The sequence below is a fragment of the Diadema antillarum genome, unplaced genomic scaffold, assembly GCF_040938485.1.
Source record: "Diadema antillarum isolate AM-2024a unplaced genomic scaffold, OU_Dant_1.0 seq00000447_RagTag, whole genome shotgun sequence".
In the NCBI taxonomy this organism is placed as follows: domain Eukaryota; kingdom Metazoa; phylum Echinodermata; class Echinoidea; order Diadematoida; family Diadematidae; genus Diadema; species Diadema antillarum.
In genome coordinates, this window is record NW_027271421.1 from 1,191,334 (window position 1) to 1,208,542 (window position 17,209).

The window sequence follows — 17,209 nt, forward strand, 5'->3', positions numbered from 1 at the left end:
GATATAACAGATTAAAAAAAAGAGATATAACAGATAAAAAGAGATATAAAAGGGTAAAAATTTATGGCAAAATAGAAACACCCCATAAAAACTTAACATTGGGCCCTAAAGTTCATTGACCCCTGCCTGTGAGCTTTGACCTTGAGGTGACCTCTATATATGTGGTAAAATGTGAAACTTTGTATGACCCCTCTCCCTCAAAGTTTGATTGCAATTGGAGCCCAGAGTAAAGAGTTATGGAAGTTTTTGTAGTGTTACTGACAGACGACGGACGGACGACGGACGGACAGACGCAGCACGCGATCCCTTAGTCTCCCCTCACCTCCGGTGGGCTTGATAAAAACTGGGGAAGTAGTTCAATCTGCACACTTTTCATCTGATTTTTGGAAACACAATGCCCTGTTACCATGGCACAGCATTTGGTACTCTTGAAACAATTCTTGCACAACTTAATATAAGTTTGAAAAACTGGAGAAGTACACTTGTAATTTCATCGGCTAGTCTTTTGTCTGATTTTGAAGGCCATAATGTGCCATTACCATGGCAACATACTTTCTGCTATGTTGTAAAATATATCTTGCACAACTTTAAATTGAGCTTAGCATGTGTGCCAAATTTTGTTTGAATTGCTTGAAATCTGGAAAAGTAGTTTGATGCACAGACTTTTTACCTGATTTGGGGGCTATCTTTCCTCTCCTCATCATTTCTATAGCAGCTGCAATGCTTTAATCTGATATTGAAAGTTTGCTGATCGTCATCTTCATTGTCAGACATCTGACTTGATAACACAAATGTAGGTGTGAGTCTTGGTGATGATGGGATAACTTAGTGTTAAGGCGAGGGAGTTGCTGCACATGAAAAGTCACGGTACTGCTTTGTTTTTCCCCACTGTTTTTCTTTTTTTTTCTTGCAATAGTCTCTCCTGGACAGCACTGCTGGATTAATGGATTTCGGATGCATTGGTTAGATGAAATCAGATTTCTCAGAATTGACAATTTGCCTTGTACCACCCACTCTGGAATGTCAAACTTTCAAATAGCAAAAAAAAAAAAAAGATAAAGAAAAATGTTTCTGACCTAATGATGCATTCTTATAGGTGTGAGAGGTTCTTGCATAGGCCATTTATTTTGCAGTGTTTTGATATTTGCAAATTCTGATGGTCGATTGCCTTTTGCAAACTTAGCAATACACAGCAGTATTACCTTCTAGACAAGAAATGCAATGCATAGAGTCTCTCAGGTACGACATCACTAACTTTTCTTCTGAAAAGGCTTCAGTCTCACTCCAGCACTGCTCTTTTCAATCACAAATTCAACTATTTGTATGATATCATGCTTGCAGTATACACAGTTAAAGGCACATAGTCAAATGTGTACGCAGGCGCACGGTGCAAGTTTCCTATAGAGACCTACGCTATCGACTCCCAGCGCTTACGCTGTGGCCCACTTCCCCAAGTCCGAAGAAGTCCGATCCACTGTAGTCAATGGTCCAATCACAGTTCGGCTCATGATTTGGCTGAGGGGGATAACAGCTTTAGCAAACTTTTTTTTGTGATGTCATGATAAGAAGCACATATGCATGCACCCTGGCATTACTACAGACTGTGCGATGCGCAGAGAAGACAACGAAGGCAACGTTACTTACAAAATAGCAGCACCTACGCACTTTACTCTTGATGACAGTTCAACTTAGGTAATCTTCGTATCAATGCTAACGGTGATCGGCAGTATCATCAACAGTGCCCTCTACCCTACCGGGACTACAAAGTATGTGCCTTTAAAGAAGTTTAAAAAGCCACATAGGTTAACAGCAAATGTAAAATCTTGTGGAACCACTGTAGATGGTGTGAAGTATAGTAATCACTAACAAAAATCCAACTGGATATATGATAAAGGGATATGACGATTCTACAACCATATACAGTGTATTGTGCATATTTCATACCAGTTCACTGAAATCTCATGATCAAAGTAAGACATACAGTAAGTCCAACACAGTGAAAATCAAAGAATCAAGGTTCAGTGACATTTAGGTAATAGTTTGTTATCACCACCAAACTTTGTGTCAATCTTACCCAATTGACAGTGCCTTCTTTCGTCACATCAATCTTGTCAAAAAGCTCAGCATACTGCAAAAGAAAGTAAACATAAGAAGTTGTGATTATTAGACTGCATGCACGAAGTCTTGCAGCAAATTTTGTTGGTAAATTCTTGAAAAGTTTGCGGTCACACTGCCCAACCTATGTGAATCAAAATAGTGGACAGAGAAACTATGCATAGTTCTGTGTAGGGTGACCATGCCTCAGGTGACTCATATGAGCCTTTATTCCCATTTTGTAGAATAGATTAACCCCATTTTAACTGGGGGGTCAAATTGACCCCCCCTCGACGTTTCGCGCCACGATTCCGCAATGTGCAAAGATTTTGCAGCATCGTTTCATGACTTTTTTCATTAAAGTCTCCCGCATATTTTGAGACCAAATTTGTGACGTCCGGGTACACCGTTCTGAACTTACATAATGTTTTGCATATGCATGTCAACCCGAAAACAGCTCAAAAATTCATGATATCGCGTGCAAATCCAATGCAAATTGTGTTTTTTGGTTGAATTGATATAAATTAGATTATTTCAACTTTTAACCATTAAAATTAATCAATTCCAGTGTAGATAAGCTTGAAAAAGTGCCTGCAACAAATTTTAGCAAAAAACCAACTAGAAATGTCGCTATGGCGACTGGTATGCCTCCGCCATAATGCATGATTCTCCTAATAGGTCTATAGTACATGTGGACAATGTGTGATTACATTTTCACAAAATTGGCAAAATATTAAAATTACATGTTTGTCACAAATGTATCGAATGTTTACCTTCCTTGACCTATGTTTAATTGGATGAATAGGAGAGCATGTACTTTAACTTCGACTTTGACCCTTTCATAAGTTTACGCACTTGAGTAATTTTCAAGGTATGGAGAAAAAGTGCAATTTCTGTATTGAACAGTAAATTGTTATCATTTTCATCTGGTCTTTGATTCATAAGAGAATCACTGTCAGGCAGAACATACATAAATATGTACTAAGTTTAGAGATTACTTGAGTCGCTTCCGAGATATGGAGAAAGTAGTAAGTTCAGCACTTTCACTTGATCTTTGACATTTTGACCTTTGACCTTCTTGGCAAAAAAAAAATCCCAGAGAATCTCAAGTGGGTAATATACATGCATACATTAAGTTAAAAAAAAAATAATCCTGCTGGCATTGCATAAATATAAGGGAAATAGTAAAATTTCGAAGTATTGCCCTTGACCTTTGACCCCTGACCTTTGACCCCATGAACCCCCAATTCCCTAGCTAACTACTGCCAGTCAGTACATGCATGTATACTTTGTTCCATAAAGATACTTTGAACAATTTCCAAGATACAGAGAAAAAAGTGAAATTTTAACATTTTACTTGACCTTTTGACCTTTGACCTCATGACCCCAAACTTTCACCAAAGAATCTTAATTGGGTAATACATGTATACACTAAGTTTCAAGAAAATATCTTCAGGCAATGCATAGATATGGAGGAAATAGTGCAATTTTAAGCATTTGACCTTGACCTTTTGACCTTTGACCTTGAGCATGTGCACCCAAAAGTTGATAGGCACAACTTCACCCCCTAATACACATACATGCCAAGTTTCATTAGGATACCTCAAAAGGTATTGATAGTTACCCTGTCCACAAAATTCATTACGGACGGACGGAAGGACGGACGGACGGAAGGACGGACGGACGGACGGACGGACGGAAGGACGGACGGACGGACGGACGGACGGACGGACAACCCGAAAACATAATGCCTCCGGCACCACTTCGTGGCGGAGGCATAATGAAAAACAAAAGGTCGAAAAAACAATAAAATACATAAGAAATTAACAAAACAATAAAAAACAAAAGAAATTGATTTTGATTGTGCTATTTTTTAACAGCACAATTGTTTGCTGTGTCTTGAGGAATTCTGACACAAAAATTTAGCAATCCTTCAGTCTTTTTAATGGAGTTTTAGGTGAAAATATGATTTCATGCATAAATTTGCATTTATAAAAAATAGAAAGTCAATATTTTTCTATTGTATGACCATGTAATCTTGTAGTTGACATCCGGCTCTATCTTTAGGCACAATTTCGAGGTGATCGCGCGATCGGCGGCCGAGATCTGGGGGGGGGGGTCAAATTGACACCCCCCCCCCCCCAAGTAAAAACTTGGTCTCAAATAGCCCAGTTAAAATAGGGTTAAGCTATAATGTAGCAAGCTTTATCGTACAAAATGTAAGTAATGCACAGAAAAATGTTTTTCAGTAGCAGCAAACCAGGTACTTTTGGACCCTTCTTTTAACAGCAAAATCTGATCAGTTTTGGTGACAAAGTTTATTCGTTAGAACTAACAATATGACCAAACTGGCTCTTCCCTTTAACTTCACCAACTTGTATTTCTTGTCATTTCTCCAATTTCTCATTTCTTATTGTTTTTCTCCTACATTTGTAACTGCTGTTCCATTTCCTTTCCTTTTGGAGAAAAATGTGTGGAATAGAGGGTGACGAGAAATATCCTTATCATTACTGTAGCACAAATCAAGCTTAATATGGTTTCGCCACATATGACATACCCATAATCATAATGTCTCCAACAGAGTGTAGTGCTGAGGGATAACAAGGAAATTTTATGGGGAGAGAACCTACTTCACATAAAATTCACATCATTTCACTTTGCTGCAAAGTTGCTTCATCATAGCATGTCATGGCATGACATAATTGCTCATACATGTATCCATTTGAAACAATGATATTTTCATTAAATATTACCTAGATATTACACTTAGAATTTGGTAGTATTTAAATGAGAACAATTAAAGTGCAGTGTGCAATCAACAGGATAGCCTCTGCCTTCTCAAGCAATTACTCTACATATTCCACAATTACCTGAGTCTGCTGTCACATTTTGACAAAGTTTATTAATCTTGATTAACCCCTTCTGCACAAAGGTGATATTTCATATCAATTTGGAATAATTGGACTGTCCTAGTGAATGCTATAACTGGAAAATGAAAGTTTTAGCTAAGTTCAAGTGACCTTTGACCTTGGATATTATGGTGGTAGTTCATCTATTCTTACCAGTTAAGTTTATCATCAGATATTCTTCACTGAAGTTATGGCAGGAGAGTGGCACATTTTGTACAAGTACCCTGGACATTGACTATGTCCTTTCAAGACTATTACTCCCCACAAATGACTGCCTATTATTTTCCATCTTTCCTAAACAAAAATATCATAATTGGATGTTACTTGCTGAATTCATTGTTGCAAAATTTCATTGCATTTACTGATAGAGGATGAGTCCCGAGTCTACTCAGGCAGGTGTCTACGGGAAATGTGTGCTGTAGCAAAATCGGTCCATCCTCAAAGGGATAAAAGAAGAATGATCTTTGACACACATTTGACCTTGCACCATTGCAGGCATTTAAAGGGGATGGCTAGTAACTGATTAGTGGGAATCAGTGGGAATGCTGGGGGATGATTGTCCCAATTCTTGTGGGATTCATTTAAGAGTACATTATATATCTATTGTTGTGTGAAAATTATTTGCTTCAGAATGGTCTCATATTCAAGTAATTTGCAGTTCAATGTTTCTAGGTTAGAATGCCTGTACAGTGAAGAGGCATTAAACTGCACATTAATTGAATATGAAACTGTTCCGAAGGAAATAATTTTCACAATATATATTGGGTAATACATGCATACATCAAGTTAAAAAAAAATCCTTCAGGCATTGCATAAATATAAGGAAAGTAGTGATATTTTTAGGAGTTGACCTTGACCTTTGACCCCTGACCCCCAACTTCCCTAGATAATCACTGCCCATCGGTACATGCATATACTAAGTTCCATGAAGATACCTTGAACCATTTGCGAGATACGGAGAAAAACATGAAATTTCAACCTTTTTTTTTCACAATATAACATGTGACCTTTGACCCCGTGACCCTAAAATCCATACAAAGTACTATCCCCCAGGATATACCCTCATACCAAGTTTGATGTAAAACCATCACATGGTTCTTGAGGTACCGACAAAAACAAAACGGGACGGACGGACGGACGACCCGAAAACATAATGCCTCCGGCCACTTCGTTGGCGGAGGCATAAAAACTCAGGTTGGACTTGAACCAAAAACCTTTTGATTTCTGGAAAGGCATCACATCCACTGCACTACCGAACTTCTGCCTGATAGCCAGTAATGGTTCTAATCCCTCGTAGCAGTGGGTAGTGCACACTAATTCAAATTGAATGATTCTTGGGTTATGTTGTTTTTATTGCAACTGATTGACAAATTGCCCTTCACCAACATATACACTAAGCAGTGATTATTCTGTGTTCCCCCCCCCCCCCAAAAAAAAAAAAATAAATAAAAAAATAAATAAATAAATAAATCATGGGTACACACCTACTCAGGATGGACTTGAACCAATGACCTCCTGATTACTAGACAGGTGTCATATCCACTTAAAACTACCAAGCTTCCACCAACAGCCAGTGGTGGTTCTGATTCCTTACAGCAGTGGATAATGGATTCTTCTTTAAATTAATGATTGAGTACTATGAACTATCATGGATACAACATAAATGATTGCAGAGTTGAAGTTCTTACCTCTGTTTGTGTGCCTTTTGTCAACACAGTGTCCAGAAGATTGCAAAATTCTTCTTTATCAAGTCCATCTCTGTCTGTATATCTCTGTAAGAATGTTTAAAGATCAATGTATCAATGCCCTAACCTCCATAAGTACATTTTTGATGTGCTATTTACCTGTCTTACTTTTATCCTCTTTAGTTTTACAACTGGATACTTCTAGTTTCAAGCCAAAACATCGGTAGTTCTGGTACGCCTGCCAAAGTTGTCAAATTTCTCTCCCAAATGTGAACGTATGCCTAGGAAATGTGCGGAATAACGCTGTAATAACAAGATATTCGATGGGTAACAACAAAAATGCGAAATATTAACAAAAAGGTTCAGTCTCAGAACTTACCCAAACGGGTCAGGCTAAACTCGGACTCGGGATAACTCGGCCTCGCTCTGACGGCGGGCTGAGTTGTCTTGGTTGTCCCTCTAGATTGTAAAGTGTTGTACTATGGGAGTGCCCTGTATAGCACTTCTGGCTACTCGCAGTAATGGTCCGAGTTGTTACAACGCGTGCATCAAAAAACCTTTTGGCGCGCACGCAAAATTGGTGTGCGCCTATCAAGCACCTCTAAAAACAATCAAAGACACTTGATAAACAACAACAAAAACTTCAAAGACAGCGCGTCTCAGCAACTGAGGTGATGTGCGTGTACGCTTGAGGACCGTGCGCCGTCCATTTGTTTTGTACAGGATTAGCACGCACTTTCCTGTCTGTTCAGTTAGGCCTCGTTTGGTATTATACAGTAGAATACATGGCGATCACGAACTGTGTATAAATTGTCTGAAATAGGGTCGAGGTTTCCCTAAGACCGAGTTAGTCTGGATCCTTCTGGAATAAAAGTCGGTTTTCTGACTTTTATTATTTTTCTCAAAATACTCCAAAACGACTCATCATCCTGGCAAATAGCGTCAGCCAGGTAAGTTTCTTAGTAGACTCTTTCGATATATTGCAAGCAAATATGAAATGGTGCCAGACGGGTTTTCAAACCCTTACCAAAACTTTGTTTTCACTTTAACCCTAACCAGGCCGGGCTTTTTTGGGTGTTCTGTGGCCGGGGAGGGGTTGATTCAACCCCCCCCCCCCCGAGATCTTGGCCGTCGATCGCGCAATCGCCATGAAATTTGGCACGTGCATTACCTGTGGCATAATCTACCAAGCTATACAAAAAGAAATGGAAATTTTCGTCATAATAATTAATTATGCTAATATATGCATAAAATCATACATTTTGCTCTAAATCAGAAATTAAAGCTCCTAGAATCCTAATTTTTGGTGAAAACATTCTTTGTAGCATTCCTAACAATGTACTTGAAAAAAAAATTTGGTATCAAAATCAATTTCTTATGTATTTTATTGTTTTATGAATTTCTTATGTATTTCTGTTTTTTCGACCTTTGGTTTTATCATTTTTTTTCCACAAAATGTATGACAGAACCTATATCAAGCATAATTATGCTAAAATTAATTAGTTTCAGCCTATAAAAGTGAAAATAATCATATCTTTATGAATAAGAAGAGAAAACTCAATTTGCATAGACTTTACACACAAAATCACGTTTTTGAGCCATTATCGGTCTGACAGGCATGTATAGAACGTTATGCAGCGTCGTAACGGTATGCACGATTTTCGCGAAAATGGTGTCAAAAGATACGCGAGACATGAAAGTAAAAAGTCAGCGAACGGTGCGGTCAAAAAATTTCGCGCGGCGGAGTAGTCGCGAAAAATGTCGAGGGGGGGGTTGATTCAACTCCCCCCCCCCCCCCCCCCCCCCCCCCCCCCCCCCCGGCCTTTTTAGGGTTAAAGTGAATGAAAACTAAGTTTCGGTAAGTGCTTGAGAACCCGTCTAGCACCATTTCATTTTTTCTTGCAATATATCGAAAGAGTCCACTAAGAAACTTACCTGGCTGACGCGGTTTGCCGGAATGATGAGTCGGTTTGGAGTATTTTGAGAAAAATAATAATAGTAGGAAAACCGACTTTTATTCCAGAAGGCTCCAGACTAACTCGGTCTCGGGAAAAATTCGACCCTACTTCAGACAATTCACACACAGTTCGTGATCGCCACATTCTACTGGCCACTGCATAATACCAAATGAGGCCTAACTGAATGGACAGGAAAGTGCGTGCTATTTCATCCTGTACAAACAAAACAAAAATGACAGCGCGCGGTCCTCAGTTGCTGAGACGCGCGGTCTTTGGAGTTTTTGTTGTTGTTTATCAAGCGCCTTTGATTGTTTTAGAGGTGCTTGATCGGCGCACACTAATTTTGCATGCGTGCAAAGAGGTTTTTGATGCGCGCGTTGTAACAACTCGGACCATACTGCGAGTAGCCAGAACACGAAGCGCTAGTTTATACAGGCCGCTCCCATAGGACAACACTGTACAATCAGAGGGACATCCATTACAGCTCATCCCGCCGTCAAAGCGAAGCCGAGTTATCCCCGAGTCCGAGTTTACCCTTAACCCGTTCGGGTAAGTTCTGAGACTGAGCCTTTTTGGTTAATATTTCGCATTTTCGTCGTTACCCATCGAAAATCTTGTCATAACATCGTTATCCTGCACATTTCCTAAGCATACGTTCACATTTGGCAGTGAAATTTGACAACTTTTGCAGGCGTACCAGAACTTTGTTTGGGCTTTAATGACTACTGCATGATTAATTCATACAATGTCAAAAGGCAACACATAACACTTGCAATACAATCACCATCAGACAGTTCAATTGCAGTGAGTAGAAATCTCTACATTAGGTGTTTTCACATCAGCTTGATGTTTCGAAATAGCGTACTATTTTCTGACTTGGGAAATTTTCCCGATAGCGAAATAGCGCGCTATTTGAAAATGTGAACACAAATTAGGGCGCTAATTGTATCGCTCTGATCAAGAAAATTTCTCGAGTCCAACTCGGGAAATTTCTGAAATAGCGGGATAGTAGCACGCTATTTGATAATGTGAAAACGACTCGAGAAATTAGCGCGATGCATCCCATCTTGCCTAGCGTGTGTGACCCGATCGATTGAGGCAAACTGCACACAAATCATGACGAATTTTGAGACGGCACACACATTACTGATGCTGTTTGCACATACTCAGCTGTCAAATTAGCTCGACAAAAATTTGGGCTGATTCTCTTTGGGCTGATGTGAATAAGAAATGAAATAGCGCGCTAACTCACAATCGTGAAAAATTTCTCAAGCTTAGATTTTTATCGGGCTGATGTGAAAACGCCGAGATTGTATCTCATTAGATGATTCTGGTGTGATACCGAATGTATGGGGAAAAAAAAGCATGGTTAATTAAGCTAGGCTTTATCTGAAGTGCTGAGGATTGCTAGAATCTTCAACATTTTGAGCATACCGGTATTCAAAAGCTCTGTGGTGACAGTGCAGAAGTACCAAAGCGCAGGTTTTTATTTTCTTGAATTTTGCGAGTCAGGTGCCATTCGCGAAATTAAAGACACGGGAAAATATTGACTCTGATCACCACGTTGAATGTGATGTACACATGTACATTTCTCTGTTCAGTACAGGACTCCAGGATTGCGAATTTAACCACTCATAAATCGTCGGGAATCCCCAATTCGCGAAAATTTAGACTTGCGAAATACAGTATATGGCGTATAGGCCTACAGTACAATACGTAGTCCTGCAACATCATTATCCTTGGTATATGACTTATTCTCTGATGTTACAAAAGCCCTGCATGACAACAAACTTAGACAGCAACATAGATAATTGATAGACAATATGCCCACTCTTGCACACAAAAGTAAGATATCATTTCAATTCATTCATTCATTCATTCATTCATTCATTTCTTTATTGGTCTACAATGTATGTCAGACATAGAAATTTGAATTCCACTGGCATTACATTGCGACAAAATGATCATGATAATACAAACACATTTTACATCACAATTACATAATTACGTCTATGATAAGCACAATGAATACAAACAACACCCTACAACTCTATTACACAATACAATATATCAGTTCTTTATAACCCTATCTAAATCAAGCTACTTCAACCGTTCTCAGCCCCCAATTTTAAATTTACAAAATATACAACTTATATCAGAAAATTCAAAATAACACACACACACGCACACACACACACACACAAACACACACAAATGACTATAACATGAGTCTCAGTTGGCAACTGCCATAACAACCAGTAATATCAAACATAACTAAATAAACCCTCTGATATCCCCTATAGGGTTTTATAGAAAGTACATCAAATCACTTCCAACATCTACTATTTCAACATTCATACTTTAATACAATATACACCCAAAACCCTTTGCTCCATAACCCACACAAGAGAAGGAGAGAGAGAGAGGGAGAGAGAGAGACAGACAGACAGAGGGGGAGAGAGGAATGTGTAATTTGTCACTGGCCCATAATCCTGTTCCCTGGAGCACGCATGTGCAGATGAAACAAAACAAAACAGAAACCCCCCTCCACACAATTAAAAAATATCAAAATATAAGCTACAAACAAAAACTACCATAATCATACCGGTAAACATTTTAGTCAGAACAATAATGTCAGACACTGCCAAATATACAAAATATGAACAGCAGCTACAATATACGACTGTTTCAAAATGTGAGTTACAAACAAAAACTACCAACATAAACACCTGCCGATTAATATTTCAATCAAAACAAAAATGTCAGACACTGCCAAATATACAAAAGATTACAGAATAAATTACAAAAAGAAAAAGAAGGTGCTCTTAAAAACTAGAACAGATTGCCCTCTATGATATATTGGCAAATTGAGTATACATACCATAAATGCAGCTTTTAAAGCCTGTAGATTTTGGATGGTAAGTGTGTTTTCAATCTTGACTCCATAGATCATCACACCAGAGGAGCTGCCTAGACTAGATTCAACCTTCCTGTAAAGGCAATGCATGGTTCCAATTACAGGGCTACCTTGTACAAGAAAATCTTCTGATGAGAAGCAAACTCTGACGAGTCTTAAAAACAAAGCACACACAATGCCAAAAATACCAATAAAAATACAATTTTGTCTTCTCTTAATGACATCTTTGAAATTTAGGTTGATCATGGGAACATTTTATGCTACAAGTTCACAAGTGATGCAAGCAACATGACCGACAACCGACACTGCTACATGTGATTTGACCCCTAGCCTACATGTAACCCTGGGGTGCTCCATTAAACTTTGTACACTGTGGGAGCTCCCCGAGCAAACAGGGTGCTTGTTTTGTACTATACGGAAAAAAAATCATAACATCAGGCACTCTGAAACAAAAGTGCTCTATATTATTTCACCACCAATAGGCTGGCATTTATACTTCTGTTTTTGTTTTTTTTTTTCTCTCCTTTTTAATCTAACTTATTCAGGGATGATATTGAGGTTTAAAACAAAAGGAAATCACAATTTTCAGGTGATTTTGATACATGAAAATAGCAAAATGTGTACAGACTTGAGAAAAAAAAAATCTGAAATGAGATTTAAATTTACAGAATATCATGCCTGCTTATACCTATCATATGGAACTTACTAATTTCCAGACTGTTTCCATGGTCTTGAAAAGATCTGCAATACACACTTTAATTGTTATGTCAGATAACCTCTCTCGAGGGTGACTGCTATAGGCAGGTTTGACTGCATAACTCCGCACTGTCACTAGATGATGACAAAGTTCGATTATTGTACACTTACTTGTTGCTGCGACTTTGCTCCATGGATTGAGAGCTTCTGCCTTCTGGTGAAGAAGCCATTACTATCAAGGAAAAGAAGGAATTAAAAAGAAAATGGTCAAGCCTTATGCACCGATTATGTACAACTACAGTGTATGCAATGATTTCCCCTCCCATTTGTACCCTGTCACTGACAAACATGATGTTAAAAAGATTAGTACATACCAGAGTTAAAATCAACAAGGGGTGGTATTCTGAAATCCTTCATAGGGAGAAATTTCTTCCTAAGTCAGGAATTTTTCCTAAGTGGTATATCCCCTTCCTAAGTTTCTTCCTAAGTTTAGGAAAAAAACTTAGGAACAGACTTAGGACATCTAAGGAAGTATAGGAAGATTTTCAGAATACCACTTAGGAAAAAAAAATCCTGACTCTAATAGAAAGAAATTTCTTCCTATGAAGGATTTCAGAATACCAACCCTAGTCTATACTATGCACTTTCTGTCTTTGAACAAACTCCAGGGATCCAAGAGGTATTCACTGGTTTGTTTTTCAGCAATCCTACTAATATCAGCACACACTCATACCTTGCCTTGCTTACTAGAGTTAAACTGCTTAAGAATAAAAGTCTTTTGGACTGATGGAAACTGTTCCTGTTTTCACAATTTGAATCATACAACATGTATGCACAACAAGAAATAATATCACCTACGTATTGTATATGGATACCGTAGGTATGGGTAAACTCAGCCTAGCGGGTTAACTCGGTCCCCAGCAAGCGCATTACAAGTGGCCGAATTAACCCGCTAGGCTGAGTTTACCCGTAACTATGGTACCTGGTACAGCAGCATACAGCCTCCTAAGGAACAATATAGAAATCTATACTTGATACTTGATGAGGTAATCCCTTTGGCAGTTCAAAAAGGAAGTTACACTATACAAAGTATACTGGAAGTGAGATGATAGCAGATAGAAGAACCACCAGATACTGGAATGCCTTACCACAAGCAATAACCAATATAGCTGATCCAAGTTTATTCAAAGATACATTATTCAAACACTTTGAGTAATGTCCCCCCCTACCATGACCTATGAACCAAAGTTGAGTAAAGGAAGTAAGTTATGTTTCTGAAATTTCAATACACGCATGTATGGTGTAAAGATTTGGTGAAAGGTCATGACTCAACTATTTAATGTTGGAATCATTATTGTCATTACTGTTGTTGCATAATAATGTTCAGACTCGCTATTATAGTGTATTTATGTTTGTATATATTTTGACAATCAAAGAACTAGTACGAAGATTGAATAATTTGAAGTATTTATATGCAGAAGTGTATATAGAAATGTTTGTATTTGTCCTTCAACTGAAGTGCCATATATGTGCTTACATCTGTATGTCCATTTTGTTTGAATTGTCTGTTTTTATAATATTATTTATCCAGATGCATACAGCTTCTTTCCCTTTCTTTCCTCCCTTTCCCCTCAACTCACTCTTCTTCTTCTCCTTTATCCTTACATTTCTCCTGCTCTCTCTTTGTGCCTCCCTTTTCTTCTCCCCTAGCCTTTGTTTCTTTTTTCTCCTCTCCCCCTCACTCTGTTCCTGTCTCAGCCTCACACTACATGTAGCATCTTATCTCTCAACATTCCTCATTCCATGCCTCCTCCCTTATTCTCTAATACCCCTTTTATTAGCTTAAAGGGTTGTGATACGTCACTAATGGAGGCTATAAGATACATAAGACGTTTTTTTTTTTTTTTTTACTCAACTCTGTTTTTGTTGCAATATCATTTATATATGGTACTGAATGTATTTCCACTACTGATGTATTGATGATTTGTTTTGTTGATGTCGTAATGATTGTATTTTGTTCGTGTTTTGTATACAAATGTATGTAAGTTATTTTGTCTAACTGTATTTTTATCAATGTAAATCAGACACAATTCAGCTGTTCGGCTGCGAAGTTTGATCAATAAACCATTCCATTCCATTCCATTCCATATGGTGGTGGGCAGGTATAGCAGTCTAGTAAAACACGGTTAAATTTTGTGTGCCACTTGTGGCTTTATTTGGATGCTGATAATATACATCTGCCGCCAGCTGTACCCCAGTCCCCTATAAACTGGTACAGGGGTACATAATTAGGTGCATAGCACTGTCCGTCGCACAATAAAAAATGCTATGAAATATATGCCAAGTGCAACGTTGAAACCATTCCAGCTCCAGCTCCAGTGTATTTAAAAATATGGGAACCTGCTGGTGGCTACATCACTGTGATGAAAGGGAGGGCATCCTTTATGAAACTGGTCATTCCTTTAGAATTGACACAAACAACAAAAGTTTGACTCTGTATAGACTGTAGTCCGAGACTGAGAATGGTGATTTTTTAAACCTTTTTAAAAAGGTGAGTATACTAGGATGCTGAGAAGAACTGCTCTTTTTGCCTAAAAACCTGGATCTGGATACAGTTTACGATACATGACTGACCCTTACACGTTGGATGAGAGAAAATGTGAGGTGGATCACTTCACTGGGGTGTGCACCCTACTCTCCTTTGCCTTTGGTTGCGATGAATGAATGAAGTTTGATTCAGATATCAGTCGACAACAGTTAACACTTACAACAGCAGTACGCACGGCAGTTTGTTTATATTTCAAAGCTCTTTGATGTGATTTTGACTAGAACTATTGATGCCAGTAACCTCAACATATTAGATCAATAACCACTGATCAATACTAATTGTAGGTTTAGGGTTGGCTTAATGTTCATGCATAGAGTTCTACTCCCAACTTGACCCAAGGGACATTTGTAAGTCGAAACTCGTTACAAGTTTGCTTGAACTGAAGTGAAAACGCTGTCAGCAACAAGTTGCTGTGATTTAAATCTGTAAGTGTAGTGTAACACGGTTAGTCTTCGACCTCTAACGTTACGATAATATGATCAAGTGAAAACAAAATCAATATATCTATACAATACTAAATCAGGTACTGGTAGACTTGTCACCCTTATCAACTCTCAAACAATTAGACCCTCTGTAGGCCTGCGGCCAATCAATAATGGGGTCAATAATAGCCAACAAGGGCCTTATGATTCATGAATGTGCCAGGCTACCACTCGTACTCTCGAGTGTACTCAACTGCTTACCACGGTGCACGGTGCAAGCGCCAGCTAGGCCGGCCTTGGAAAAAGGCGTCAACGTGAAAAACCGGAGCTAATTAACTTGAAAAGAGAATTCAGACAAAGTACATCTAAAATCCTGTCCAAAAGTTGTTCCTTTCCCTGTCAGCTTTGATGTCAACGGCCCGCAAACATATTCTACGCAGCTTTTTCATTTTTCCTTCACGAAAAGGTTCTGTCTTCGCAACGTGAAAGTTCAGCAAGCGGAGGAGCTGCTGCGGCGATCCTGTCGCGACGCACAGAATTATGTGTACATTGTACGTGCGACTCTCTTGTGCTCACGATTGTTGTGTTCCTTGCCAACGGCCCAGGACATCTCGGCCTAGAAACAGCTTTGCTCTTACTCCAGCATTTCGAAACTATGCTATGGTGTGGTGGGAGGGCGTAAGCACTGTGCATGTGTATGGTACGCGTGTGATTGACAGTAAACAATAAGATGTCATGTTTGTGTGTCATGGGCGTAAATCGGGGGGGGGGGGGGGGGGGAATCCTGAATCCTCCTGAAATGGAGGGGGGGGGGGGGATGGCCTGTACAATCTCTTATGATCCCCCCCCCCCCCGACAACATCATGTTGAGAAAAAAAATGGAGGAAGCAGAAATGTGATTGTTATGTATATTGTATCAATTTTGGCATACTGCATGACGTTCGTGTGGCGTACGCCCGCCAGGTAACAGAGCTGAACAGTATTCTATATTGGGTGCTGTTCGTTATTCCGAAGGTTCGTTATTCCGAAGGTTCGAAAAAAATGTAGAAAAAGATTTTCGGATCAAGGTTCCGAAGGTTCGTTAAGCCGAAAATGAAATAAGATTCGTTATTCCGAAGGTAGAACGGTTAATCCGAAAATGATATAAGGTTCGTTATTCCGAAGGTTCGTTAATCCGAAGATGAAATAAAGCTCAAGGTTCGTTACGGACCCTATACTAGTATCACTTCGGATCAACGAACCTTCGGAATAACGAACCCTATTTCATCTTCGGATAAACGAGCCATCGGAAACAATAGACAATATCGAATTTTCATTGCGTAATATTCAAGCAGTTTTTTTTTTTTAAATTACTACAACGTATGTTGTCATTACAGTGAATTTATTTTGTCATTACAGTGAGTTTATTTCATTTTCGGAATTACGAATTTCATTTCATTTTCGGATTAACGAGCCTTATTTATTAAAACATATTTGTTCTGTTATTAAATGATTATGATAATTATGTTGTATTTTGTATGTTTAATTATATTGTTTTGTTAAAATTATGTAAGTTGTAGTTTATGGTATTTTACTCAATTATGTAAAGCGCATAGAGATTCCAGGAATATTATGCGCTATTATAAGCAGCTATTATTATTATTGTTATCATTATTATTAAGGGGGGGGGGTGTGGAGCCGGGAAATGTGCTAACGTCTTGCCAGGAAATGTGCAAATCTCTAAATTTCATCAACGGGAAATGTGCAAACGTGACGCCGGGAAATGTGCAAATGTTCAGTTTTGCCGGGAAATGTGCGAACCATTCATTTCACCTATATTATGTATAGGCTACTCGTAGATGGAAGAGAAACTCTCAATCAAAGCTGCACATGAACCATTATCATCTTTACCACCTGTCTTAGCGACAATCTTTTTTAAAA

General features: G+C 38.7%; 1 protein-coding gene across 1 annotated transcript in view; it reads right to left on the reverse strand.

Moving 5' to 3' along the window:
* LOC139732794 (cilia- and flagella-associated protein 337-like) overlaps positions 1-11,634 on the reverse strand; it is a 72,969-nt gene extending 61,335 nt beyond the window's left edge. Inside the window, exons 1-3 of the mRNA XM_071643637.1 lie at positions 11,528-11,634; positions 6,692-6,775; positions 2,075-2,128 (exon numbers count right to left, since the gene is read on the reverse strand). Coding sequence (XP_071499738.1) covers positions 2,075-2,128; positions 6,692-6,775; positions 11,528-11,599 — 210 coding nt within the window. The 5' untranslated portion in view covers positions 11,600-11,634. The remainder of the gene's footprint in view (positions 1-2,074; positions 2,129-6,691; positions 6,776-11,527) is intronic.
* Positions 11,635-17,209: the final 5,575 nt, after the last annotated feature.